The sequence below is a fragment of the Hordeum vulgare genome, chromosome 7H (genome assembly GCF_904849725.1).
Source record: "Hordeum vulgare subsp. vulgare chromosome 7H, MorexV3_pseudomolecules_assembly, whole genome shotgun sequence".
NCBI classification, from domain to species: Eukaryota; Viridiplantae; Streptophyta; class Magnoliopsida; order Poales; family Poaceae; genus Hordeum; species Hordeum vulgare.
In genome coordinates, this window is record NC_058524.1 from 288,191,415 (window position 1) to 288,204,048 (window position 12,634).

General features: G+C 48.1%; 1 protein-coding gene and 1 long non-coding RNA gene across 2 annotated transcripts; both read right to left on the reverse strand.

The window, feature by feature from the left end:
• Positions 1-2,034: 2,034 nt before the first annotated feature.
• On the reverse strand, positions 2,035-11,297 carry LOC123410955 (cysteine-rich PDZ-binding protein). The gene is made up of 4 exons (XM_045103878.1): positions 11,143-11,297; positions 10,915-11,032; positions 3,556-3,647; positions 2,035-2,336 (listed from the first exon to the last, which is right to left on the reverse strand). Exons 1-4 carry the CDS (start codon positions 11,156-11,158, stop codon positions 2,272-2,274), a joined length of 291 nt encoding a protein of 96 aa, XP_044959813.1. The 5' UTR covers positions 11,159-11,297; the 3' UTR covers positions 2,035-2,271.
• On the reverse strand, positions 9,682-10,904 carry LOC123410956. The gene is made up of 3 exons (XR_006613137.1): positions 9,998-10,904; positions 9,810-9,918; positions 9,682-9,721 (listed from the first exon to the last, which is right to left on the reverse strand). It is a non-coding gene; the product is annotated as an uncharacterized LOC123410956 (long non-coding RNA).
• Positions 11,298-12,634: the final 1,337 nt, after the last annotated feature.

The following is a 12,634-nucleotide window of genomic DNA, read 5'->3' on the forward strand; positions in this document are numbered from 1 at the left end:
CCGCAGGGTCTGCACACTTAAGGTTTGATGATGTTTTAGTATAGTTGAGTTATATGTGTGGTTATCGAATGTTGTTCGAAGTCCCGGATGAGATCACGGACGTCGCGAGGGTTTCCGGAATGGTCCGGAAACGAAGATTGATATATAGGATGACTTCATTTGGTTACTGGAAGGTTTTCGGGCATTACCGGCATTGTACCGGGAGTGATGAATGGGTTCCGGAAGTTCATCGGGAGGGGGGCAACCCACCCGGGGGAAGCCCAATGGCCTTAGGGGTGGCACACCATCCCTTAGTGGGCTGGTGGGACAGCCCAAGAGGTCCTTGGCGCCAAGAGAAGAAAAACTAAAGAAAAAGAAAAAAAAGGGAGGTGGGAAGGAAGAGAAGGACTCCACTTTCCAATCCTATTGGAGTAGGATTCCTCCTCTCCTCCCTGGCCGGCGCACCCTTGAGGGGCAAGCCTCCTCCCCCTCCCTCCTATATATAGTGGTGATTTAGGGCTGATTTGAGACAACTTTTGCCACGTGCAACTGAGATCTAGACACCATAGTTTTACCTCTAGATCATATTTCTGCGGAGCTCGGGCACAGCCCTGCAGGAGTAGATCCTCACCACCACCGGAGCGTCGTCACGCTGCCGGAGAACTCATCTACTTCTCCGTCTTGCTTGCTGGATCAAGAAGGCCGAGATCATCGTCGAGCTGTACGTGTGTTGAACACGAAGGTGACGTCCGTTCGGCACTAGATCGGAACGGATCGTGGGACAGATCGCGGAACGCTTCGTGGGGCTGATCGAGGGACGTGAAGACGTTCCACTACATCAACCGTGTTTCTTAACGCTTCCTGTTGTGCGATCTACAAGGGTACGTAGATCCAAATCTTTTCTCATAGATGGACATCACCATGATAGGTCTTCGTGTGCGTAGGAAAAATTTTGTTTCCCACGCAACGTTCCCCAACATATCAGTCTAGATGTATTATGGTTACCAATATGGTTATTTTGTAGTTCTCGGGCTAGATGTACTATAGTTATCAACATTGGTTACTATGCAGTTATCGTGCTAGACGTACTATAGTTATCAACATGGTTAGTTTTTGTAGTTATCTCGCTACATGTGGTGTAATACACGCCTGATAGCTTATGCGTAAATAGCATGATAATTTACATATCACGGACCTGATAACTCATGCACAAACACCATAATAACTATGACCCCGGAGAAAAAGTTGTTGGAGACATCCCTTAATAGTTTTTGTGTAAATAGCATGATAATTTACACATTACACACGTCACAACTCACGCACAAACACCGTGATAATTTTAACCCAAAAGAAAAAGTTGTTGAAGACATCTCCGACAGCTTCGACTTTAATATCATGATAATTTACAAACCACAAACTAATAACTCATGCACAAACACGGGGGGCAAAAGTTGTTTGAAAATATACCCTTGATAATTTATACGTAAATAGCATGGTAATATTCAGACTACACACATGTTAACTCATGCACAAACACTATAGTAACTTTGTCACACAGTAACTCATGTGTAAATAGCATGATAATAGACACATATCAGACCTCATAATTTACTTAGCCCAGGCCCAGTAACTATATGCATGAAAAAATGTCGACAGAATATATCAACATATATCAACATCAGATCTAGTTTTCAAGGTCTCGTCAAGATGAAATTTTTATGTGAAAACGATTTTTACAACAGTTTTGAGCTACAAAATATTTTGAAGTTTCAAACGGAGAACTAGGATGACATTATTTTTCTCTCTCTAATCAGGCATGATAACTTGTGTAGAGCACGTGGCAACTTTGTACCAGAAAAAATAAGTCGTTGAACCACACGTCCGCACGGGCAAAATCAATATTTCCGCGCCAAAAATAATAATAATTAGTGCCACTACGAAGATGCTCTGATATTAATATAAGCCAGCCATCAACTAGATCTTTAAAGAAAAATGGCGACCCGCGCATTCTCAAAAAGACTAGGCCGAATAGCTCGGGATAACAGAAGCACAATGTTCCAGGGCAGCAAAACGCCAGCCCTTAAAATCCACATTGCTCAAGGGTTCAAATTACAGAGACAACCACGCACGCTTACAGAACTGCTAAAATTAGTTCTTTTCAGAGCACAAATACAGCCATCTTTTTCCACAGCAATATCGCGAGCACATGATGTTATGAAATTACATGTTAAACATAGGACCACTACATGATTATCCTTGACAGTACGAGCTGGCAATGCCATGGCATCCTACTCACACATTGCTTTGCTTGTACAGCTTCGTGTCCAGCACTTGCTTACCACACATCGCGCACACCCCTGAAATTAGGCACCAGTATGATCAAAATTTTGGGAACTACTACAAAACATGCTGAAAATTGGCAGCTATAAGTTGTGATCCTTCTACCAAATAGCGTATACTAAGGGCATCTCTAGCCTAACCCTCAAAATTTAACTCCTCAAACACCTCAAACCTTAACTCCTCATTTTTGAGGGGTTAAATAAAAATGGTTCTAGCCGAACCCTCACAATTTTGAGGGGTTAAATAAAAACGGTTCTAGCCGAACCCTCAAACTTAAGTCATGAGACAAACTAGACCCCACACGGAAGCCTCTCTCCCTCTTCATCTTCTTTCTTCTTCCATTCACGCGAGGAACGACGACTTTTTGGCACTAGATGATTTCCATGAGCTAGCTAGTTCCGATAGATGCCCCGCGAAAGTAATTTGACAGTGGCTCACCATGTGCAACATAAGCGTGTGACGAAGAGTCAACAAATTAGCTTAAAATTCGTCCTCCACGAGCCATGGCTTGGGCGCTTCTACGTCTGATCTGAATGGGTTCTTTCCCTCATCCTTCTCCTAGTGGCGCGATGGCATCGTCCGGTACACAAGTATTCATCAAAATCGGTGATGGCTTCCGACAGCAACTTTTCCAATACATTTTCTTCATGTAAAATGAACTTCTCTTCTCTATAAATTAATAAAGTTATCGATGTTTTAAAAAAAACTTCTCTATAGATGTTCCTCCGCGTGTGTTGCAGCTTTGCTCGTGGCCAGGGACGACAGAAGAGCGCCGCCGCGCTAGGGGCGATGAGAGGGAGAGCCGCCGTGGCCGGAAACGAGAGAGAAGAAGAGAAACTGAAGAAAAAAGATAAAAGGAATTTCACGGCCGAAGGTCGGCGGGGTTGTGGGATGTCGGCTGGCGTGTGGGGTGGTCGCCGGAAGCAAGGAACACAACAGGGGAGGCGCCAGAATGGAGGCAGCCAAGCAATAGAGAGAGGAGGCCGCGTGGAAGAGAGGGGGTCTTTTTGCTGAGAATTGCTTTGGACTGCTCAAATTTGAGGAGGTTGGGGCACTTCTGCCCAAATTTGAGAAGTGGAGCTAAATCCTTTCGAGAGTTCGGCTAGAGTTGCCCTAAGACTATATTAGTAGATAAACTCCATGATTAGCTGACAACCTTAATGTGCCAGAAATAACCATCGCCTAAGAAAAACAATACATGTTGTATAAGCTGTTCCAAAGGAGTTGGCTGCTTACCTTTTGAATAGGCACAGGTGTGGCAGTATTTACCATCCTGGTGCACCTGTTGCTTACAGATTATGCATTTGGTATTTCCATAAGGAGTCCACCTGATATTAAGCGGTACAGCAGAGTTAGACCATAATATCTTGAAATAACAATTTGAACATGTGCAAGTTAAGAGGAGAAGGGGGGGTAGAGTTGCCCTTTTGAGGGTTCGGCTAGAGTTGCGGCATATCACTGGTGAATTGGTGCCCTATGTTTCAATATATTACAGGTGGCTATTTCCTGTAAAAACACCCACAAACAGCTCCTTTACTACAGATGTCATCCTCTCCTTACCATTTCTCCTGTCACACCACCCTCACATCTCACCTTGGCTTACGGACATTGGCTATAGGTGCACACTGCATCAAGACCATTCACCATGGAAGAGTTTACACATCACATCAGCAAGTGGACACAAGGATCTCGGCCAATAAATGAAGATAACAAATAGCACAATGGGATCTCAAGGCTTGAACATAGATACAAAGCAATATTTGAGTCTTAAGGTACAATTGAAAATCTTGGTTCCTTGCCGATATCTAGGGCCACAAAACCGAAAACCGGATCAAGACCAAAACCGAAATAGCCGAATTTTCAGTTTTGGAATCCTCTTTTGCGTTTTCAATTTCTACTAAACCAAGCTAAATTCAGCGGAATCCGGTTTTCAGCAACACTAACCTGACAAGACCGAGAACAGAACCGAACAATACAAAACCTGCCAACAACCTGGGCCTAAAGCAAGTTGTTCCATTGAGCCCCAACCTGGTACTAAGGTACATGCTGCTGGCCATTACTCCGCTAAAGAAAGAATGCTGACTGCTCATGTACTGCTAGCCTGAAGCCCACAAGTCACAACCCTAGCCACATCTTCATTAAATACCCTCACGAGAGGTTGAGCGAGAACCGAGCACTACGGCCAATAGGCCAAGGAATGGCAGCCGCCTCGACCTCTGCAGAGGGCACAACCATCTCCTACAACGAATGTGTCCGCTGTACCAGCACAACGCCACCGTAGAATCTCTAGCAGCAGTCGGCGCCGCCGGTCGTGCTCTGCCACCTCAACCAGCGGCATCTCCAGATCCTCTAGAGGCCAGTCGCAACTTTTGCCAAGCATGCATGTCATCTTTAGATCATCGTCTCACCTATTTTCATAATTACTTCACGCCTCTCCCTGCTTTAAAATGTTAGTTGTTTCAGCCTGAGCATTGATAGTAGTGGATGACACTGGGAGAGTTGGGGCAATTTTCGTTGGTTTATTTCTCACACAATGCCATGCCAACCTGAGGGGTTGGGGATACATATTTATAGGCTGCTAGCCAGCCAAGCATATGCTAAGATGCTAGTCTAAGATGCTGCTAAGATGCTAGTCAAGATGTTATCCTAACTGCCAGTCCTTGATGGTCAAGGATGCTATCCTAATAGCCACAAGGACACAATGACCATGTGCTGCAGCCCCACAAAGACCTTAGTAGAGAGACTTATCCATCATTCTCCCCCTAAGTCTTGTGCGGAGCAGAGTTCGAGGAACTTTATCAAGAGGCTTGGTGAGCAGGTCTGCGAGCTGGTCCGTGGTGTTGATGTAGCTCGCCTCGATGCTCCCTTCATCCAAACAGCTTCGGATGAAGTGGTACCTCAGTCGAATGTGCTTGATCCATTCATGGAAAAGGGGTTCTTTGCCAGGGCCAGGGCAGACTTGCTGTCCACCATGAGCTACACCGTTCTGGTGTCTCGGACAAGGAGAACACCAAGCAGTCAAGCGAGCCAGAGCGCAGTGGAGGCGATGGAGGCCGCTATGTACTCGGCCTCGCAGCTGGACAGGGCCACCACCTACTGCTTGACCGACTACCGGCTCACGAGACACTTTCGAGGAAGAAAAGGATCCCGCTCGTGCTCTTGCTGGTGTCGATGTTGCCGACGTGGTCGCTATCGCTATCGATGTACCCGACAAAGTGTGCCGCCCCCGGACACCTAGGGTAGTGGAGGCCGTGGTCGAGGGTCCCCGCCACGTAGCGGATGATCCTCTTCATTGCTTGTTGGTGCTCCGTCGTCGATCGCTCCATGAACCGACTAACGTAGCCGACGGAGAATGCCAAGTCCGGCCGTGTGTGAGCGAGGTAGCGAAGGCTCCCCCACAAGGCGCCGGTACTGCGTAGCATCCACTTCCTCCATCATGCTGTCGCGGCTGAGTTTCAGCCTCTCCTTCATCGGATGAGAGCTAGGTGGCAGTCGGTGAGCCCAGCTAGCTCAATGATGCGCTTGGCGTAGGCGGACTGTCGAAGCGCGATCCCGGAGTGATCCTGGTGCACCACGATCCCTAGATAGAAGGAGAGGAGCCCCAGATCACTCATCTGGAAGGTGGCCTTCATTTCTTCCTTGAACGTCGCCACCTCTGCATCCTTGATGCCGGTGATCACCAAGTCGTCAACATAGACGTCCACTAGCAGGGCATTTCCTCCACTGCCCTGTCGGTAGACGGCCGCCTCAAGCGGGCTTTGCTCGAAGCCCATCTTTAGCGTGGAATCCAGCTTGGTGTTCCACGCCCTAGGCGTCCGCCGTAGGCCATAGAGAGCCTTACGCAGGCGGAGTACCTTGCCCTCCTGGCCGGGGATCACAAATCCCGACGGCTGATGCACGTAGACTTCCTCCTTCAAGTCGTCGTTGAGGAATGCCGACTTGACATCCATGTGATGGACACGCCAGCCCTTCTGGGCAGCTAGCGCAAGGAGAAGTCGCACGGACTCCATCCGTGCCACGGGAGCAAAAGCGTCGTCGAAGTCGACTCCTTCCTACTGCAAGAAGCCTCGGGCCACCAAGCGAGCCTTGTGCTTGACGATGGCGCCGGCTTCATCCCTCTTCAGCTTGAACACCCACTTAAGGGTGATCGTGCGGTGACCACGAGGGATGTCAGCGAGCTCCCAGGTGCGGTTCTGCTCGACCGGATCCATCTCCAACTGCATCACGGCACGCCATGCCGCGTCTCTCTCGGCCTCTGCAAAGGACCGAGGTTCACCGTCCTCACACACGAGTTGTAGTTGCGCCTCCAGGTCGCGTGGCACCAGTCCAGGCACCGGCTAGTCGCCGAGTAGATTTTCCATCGTACAATACCACAGCGGTTCGCCGCCATGATACGCGTCGATGCGCTCCTCGTCGTGAGTGAGCGGGGAAGCGAACTCCACCGGGTTGTGCTCGGCATGAGCTTGTGCTGATGAAGACGAGCCCGGAGGGGTGACTGCCGGTGCTGGAGTACGTGACTTCGCCGGTTGTGGTGCCATCGGCGTAGCAAACCCCGGGGTCAATGGAGTTTTGGGAACTGGGGTAGACGTGCTCGGCGAAAAATTCCCTTTGACCGGTCATGTGGTGGGTGGCACCGGTACCGAGGCACCACCCCGCAGCCTTGTCCTTCCCGAAGACATGCCGAGAAGAGCGTGCGCTTTTGGCTCGTCGAGGTGGAGGAGAGCCTTTGCGACTGGTGTCGCTGAAGGTGGCTCAATGCTTGCATGCACCATGAATAGAGTTGTCTCTTCCTCCTCCGCATGTGCGACGTGAGCCTGGCCGTGTCGTGGTTGTCAACACTCATTGGCCCAATGGCCAAGCCGGGCACAGTTGTGGCAACAGTTGTCCTGTGCCGGCTTGGGCTTGCCAGCGGCGCCGTCCTTGGCGCCTCCGCGGGCGTCACCTTCGGCACGTCCTTGTGCCCTGCCCATGGCGCCTCTTCGCGCCTTGCGCTGCTTGTCGCGCCTCCGGCCGCCCGCCGTGGAAGAGGGCTTCCCCTTCTTCCTGTCACCGAGACCGGCATCCCACTGCTCCCGAGATAGGAGCAACTTCCCGCCGGTGGTGATGGGCCCCGAAAGAGACTGTGGCTCGTCGGTGTCGACGACCTTGAGGCGACCTACCGCCTCCTCGATCGTCATCGTGGAGAGGTCTAGCAAAGACTCGATCGAGCGAGCCATCTGCTTGTACTTCTCGGGGATGCACCGAAAAAGCTTCTCGACAGCTCTCTCCTCAGTGTAGGTGGCATCGCCGAACTTCACTATCTTCTGCAACAGAGTGTTGAGACGAAGAGCAAAGTCATCAACATCCTCACCTGGCTTGAAGGCCAGGCTCTCCCACTCCTTACGAAGTGCCTGCAGTGTGGAATTGCGAGCACGGTCGCTGCCAATGCGTGCCGCGGTGATGGCGTCCCAAGCCTCCTTGGCAGGCCGCTTGTTCGAAAGCGAGAACTGCATCTCGGGTGGGACTACGGCGATGAGGGCGTCCAGCGCCCGTCGATCCTCATGGTGGTCGACGTTGCCGTCCTGGACCGCCTCCCACAGGTGCCGCACCTGGAGCCTGATCTTCATGATCGCGGCCCACTCGACGTAGTTGGTTTTGGTGAGGGTAAGCCACCCAACACCGGGACCAACATCCCTAACCACAGTCCGGACCTCGTAGAGGTTGCGGTCCTGGTCGTCGCAGCCGTCGTCGCCGTGCGCACCTCCACCTGGAGCGCCCTCGCGATGTGTGCGGGTGTGCTCGACTGCCCACTGCGCCATCCGCTCTCGCGCCACATTGGCGCGGTCTGCGTCGGCGCCGCCGTCCGCAGGCGCGGAGCCGTTGGAGCTGCCGGAGCCGCCGCGGAGTGCCTTGGCATCCGTCGTAACCTCACGTGATGCCTCCGCTGCTGCTGCTTCTACCTCCGCCCTGGCTGCTTCTACGTCCGCCCTGGCTGCTGCCAGTTCCGCCGCTGCCAGCCTCGACGCCCTTGCTACCGCAGCAACAGCTGCTGCAGCCACTCGCTCACGCTCCTCTGCCACGGCGCGCTCGGCCTCCTGCCGACGCCGTGTGTTCGAGGTAGCTGTGTGCTGAGAGCGGTCTGGAGACATGGCTCGCCGTTGGGGGGCAGTTGCGTGGAGAAGAAGCTGCTTCTGACGAGCTGCTGCTCGACAGTCCGGAGGGAGGATGGTAACCAGGGGCAGTCGGAGCAACTGTTGCTACCGGCTAGGGCTGCTCAACTCCCGGGGAGAGAGGTGAGCAGGAGATGCTCAAGCTACAAGAAACACTGGCTCTGTTACCACTTGTTAGTTGTTTCAGCCTAAGCATTGATAGTTGTGGATGACACTAGGAGATTTGGGGCAATTTTCGTTGGTTTATTTCTCACACAATGCCATGCCAACCTGAGGGGTTGGGGATACATATTTATAGGCTGCTAGCCAGCCAAGCATATGCTAAGATGCTAGTCAAGGATGCTATCCTAACAGCCACAAGGACACAAGGACCATGTGTTAAAGCCCCACAAAGGACCATGTGATGCGGCACCACAAAGACCTTAGTACAAAGACTTATCCATCATAAAACTATGGTGCAGACTGAAAATCAAACCAAATTTACATTTTAACGGAATTTTTGGTTTGTTGTTGTTGCTAAATTCGGTTGTCAGCTGTGGCTAACCAAATTTGGAAAATAAATCTACAAGAACCGAATTGCACCCACCCCTATTCCATATGAACCCTACCCCATCATGAGCCACGCAAAATCAACAATTCTTTACAATTCCTGCCATCTTCCTTCACCTTTCCTTTTTATCATTACTCAACATTGCATGCTCTTGGTGGATGCAGATGATATGGAATGGTCAGATCGGAGATGGTTGAATTGTCATGAAATAATCTGGGCAGACTGATTTTGTAAGGAGAGGAATGAGTCCACAAAGACAACCATTTTCTCAAATTTCTTTTGGGTGGCTCGACCGTCAAGTATACGAGACTGGTATTATTACTCGACCATAAAAAAATTAATCACAGGCATTCGCATGATGATCCATTACCTCCTTACAACTAAAGATCCGTCGTAATTGATTGCAAGATGCATTATCCTATTACTCTGCAGCAACTGTTTTGACATACAACAACAACAACAACAACAACAACAACCAAGCCTTTCAGTCCCAAACAAGTTGGGGTATGCTAGAGTTGAAACCCATAAGATCTCGAAGCCAAGTCATGGCTCTGGAACGTGGATAGCTAACTTCCACGCACCCCTGTCCATAGCTAAGTCTTTGTCGATATTCCAAACCTTCAGGTCTCTCTTAACGGACTCCTCCCATGTCAAGTTTGGTCTACCACGACCCCTCTTAACATTCTCAGCACGCTTTCAGCAACTGTTTTGACATAGGTTAAGACAATTGAAATAGGTGTAATAATCCCGGCACTACTTTCCTTAAAATACAGGTGAAAGTCAGCTATTACCATCTAATCTATGATTGGATTGGCTCCCCTCTCCCACACCCTGGTTGGATTGGCTTTCCTTACAACACCCCAATGCTTTCGTAGTGCTTGATTCTCACCCCTCTTTTCTCTGCAAAACCATAAAGTCACAAATGTAAACTCTGCCAAACATTACTTTCGTGCTCACATCTGACAGGGCTGCAACTTACTTCTGGCTAGATACTTGGCTTTCTTCTAAACCTTTGGCTTCTTTGTTCCCATGCCTCTTTTCCCATTCCATTGGTCCTCTTGTTATGGCAAATATTATGTGTTTCGGTTTGGAACTTAACCTGCATAACCACCTAATTAGTACTGCTTCCCTAGAACTGGACTCTTTTTTTTCCTGCAGGATTTTAGGCTCACAGATGAACCAGACTCTCACTTCCTCGATGGGGGCCATGCTTTCACGACCAAGAGAACCTATAAGCTGTTAACAAAAGAAGATGATAAAGACAACCACACACAGTTCATTTGGCAATCCAAGGTACCAAACAAGATCGAGGTCTTCACTTCGCTTCTCTTCAAGGGCAGGCTAAACACAAAAGCAAATTTGGCGCATAAATCCATTACCTCAAACCCGTACTGCCCAAGGTGCTCTCAATTGGAAGACACAGATTATCTCTTCATCACATGTCCACTGGCCAACAGGATTTGGCAAAGAGTAGTCACCTTTCTCCACTCCTCCAGCACATCATCTCTTTGGAATGCAACAACGCCACCGGGGCTCAACAACGATGCATGGCCTTTTATTCTCCTTGCCATCCTACGGAGAATTTGGGATGCTACGAATGCCATGGCGTTCAAGGCTCAAGATATACACTCCTCGACTTAAACTTATTGTAACAGACTTAGATTTGTGGTCACACCGCTTGCTTAAGCAGTGTGATAAGGGTGAATACGTGAATACGTGATAGGGTGGATTTTTCAACTTCCTCAAAACCCTCCATCCAATCAATCAACCCAACACCCAGATTTCCATCACACATACCAGTCAGAAAGATTCCGCTCAAAATAGGCAATTATAGCATCTTCAACGTGAAAGGATCAACGCGGTTCGACTGGGGAATGGAAGGGGAATCCAACGGACCTGCTCTTCTTGGAGAGGAGCTTATTCTCATTGATCTTGCGGCCGCCGCCCTCGAAGGTGTTGCTGGCGCCCTCCTTCCACTTGTCCGGCACGATCACTTTCCCCAGCTTCTTCTCGCCTGCAAAAAAGGACCGCGCACGACTTAGAAGACAAGACCCTCATGGAAGACAACGCACCCTAATTCTATGGCGGAAGAAATTGATAAGATCGAGTAGAAGGAGGTCCTACATTTGGTGCACACCATCGCCGCCGCCGCCGCTGGTGATAGGTTTTTCTTTTAGATCCTGGTGATCGGGATCTTTTTTGACTAGGGATCTGTCTCGAAGAGAAGAGGAGAGGAGAATATAGGAGGGACTCGGGTCGTCGGGTCGAATCGGTAAGGCCTTGTTCGGTTCATTGGGTTTGACGGGTATTAAAGGGATTGTGAAGGATTACATTTCCTGTAAATCAAATTTATTTCTAATCCTCTTCAAACCTTTTCAATCCCTTCGAAAAATGTATTAAATGAACAAGACCTAAGGGAAAACGTTTGGTTTTCACCGGCGGATCCGTCGGCTCGTCCGTGTGAGACGTGTATTGCCCGAATAAAAAAAAGTCCTTCTTTCGCTCAACCGGCTAATTGCTCAATGTAAGCTACGAATAAATTTTTGTATCAAGGTTTTTGTTAAAAAATGTAATAAGATCTCTATTGCAGAAAAATTAAATTACAACGAGACCTTTATTATAAAAATACATTACAACAAGACCTCTATTATAAAAAATATATAGTAAGATCTTTGTTAAAAAATAAAACTTGACCTGTGTTGTAAAAATAATATAACATGACCCGTGTTGCAAAAAAAAACTGCAATACACTTGGTGTTGCATTGGTAAAATATAACGTCTAGTCATTCATTCGGTCAGATCTAACGGTTCGCAAGACAACGAATCTTTTTAAAAGATCCCTTGCGGACGCGTAGGAGCGACCATCAGTAAGCCTTCATTTGTTTAATCCCACCCCACTAGGATCGAAGGGTTTTGGCCCGCACTTTACCATGCACGTGCCTTCATTCATTTAATCTCACATCCATCAAAACCAAAGGGGTTTTGGCTCGCACTTTACCCTCGCACGGGTTGGATCCCTGCTTAGTTTATACTAGAAGGTTGGATGTGTTTTGTTGTGTCATTAATGTTGTTGAATTTATTGAAAAAAATATTGTATTTTAAAATATAAGGTGTACGTTCTTTTGTGTTGTTGGGTTTCGTAAAAAACACGCTATTTCAAAATATAAGGTGTATTCTTTTTTTAAAAAATCAAACATTTTAAGATTGATCAAATTTGTAGAGAAATATATCAAAATCAACAATATCAAATCAATATGATTAGATTCGCCATTAAATGAATTTTCATACTTTTTTGTTAAATATGGTGGATGTCGGTATTTTTGCTTTGAATTTGGTCAAAGTTAAAGAAATTAAACTTCTCAAAAGGCTAATGCCCATTATATTCTAAAACTGATGAAATATTTAGTTTGGCAGATTGGTGAGGTGATGAAGTGTGTTTTATTTTAATTTATAATGTGGTTATTTGTTGGATCTTTCGTGGTGTGATTCCTTAACCAACTGATACGTCTCCAACGTATATATAACTTTTTATTGTTCCATGTTGTTATATTGTCATTCTTGAATGTTTTATGATCATTTTATAGCAACTTTATATCATTTTTTGGGACTAGCCTAT

Coding starts and splice junctions, on each gene's coding strand:
- LOC123410955 (XM_045103878.1), bottom strand. Junction 3,648..10,914: donor CTCCTCTCCAAGAAGAGCAG/GTCCGTTGGATT, acceptor GCTTAATATCAG/GTGGACTCCTTATGGAAATA. Junction 2,337..3,555: donor CACCTGTGCCTATTCAAAAG/GTAAGCAGCCAA, acceptor GCCTAATTTCAG/GGGTGTGCGCGATGTGTGGT.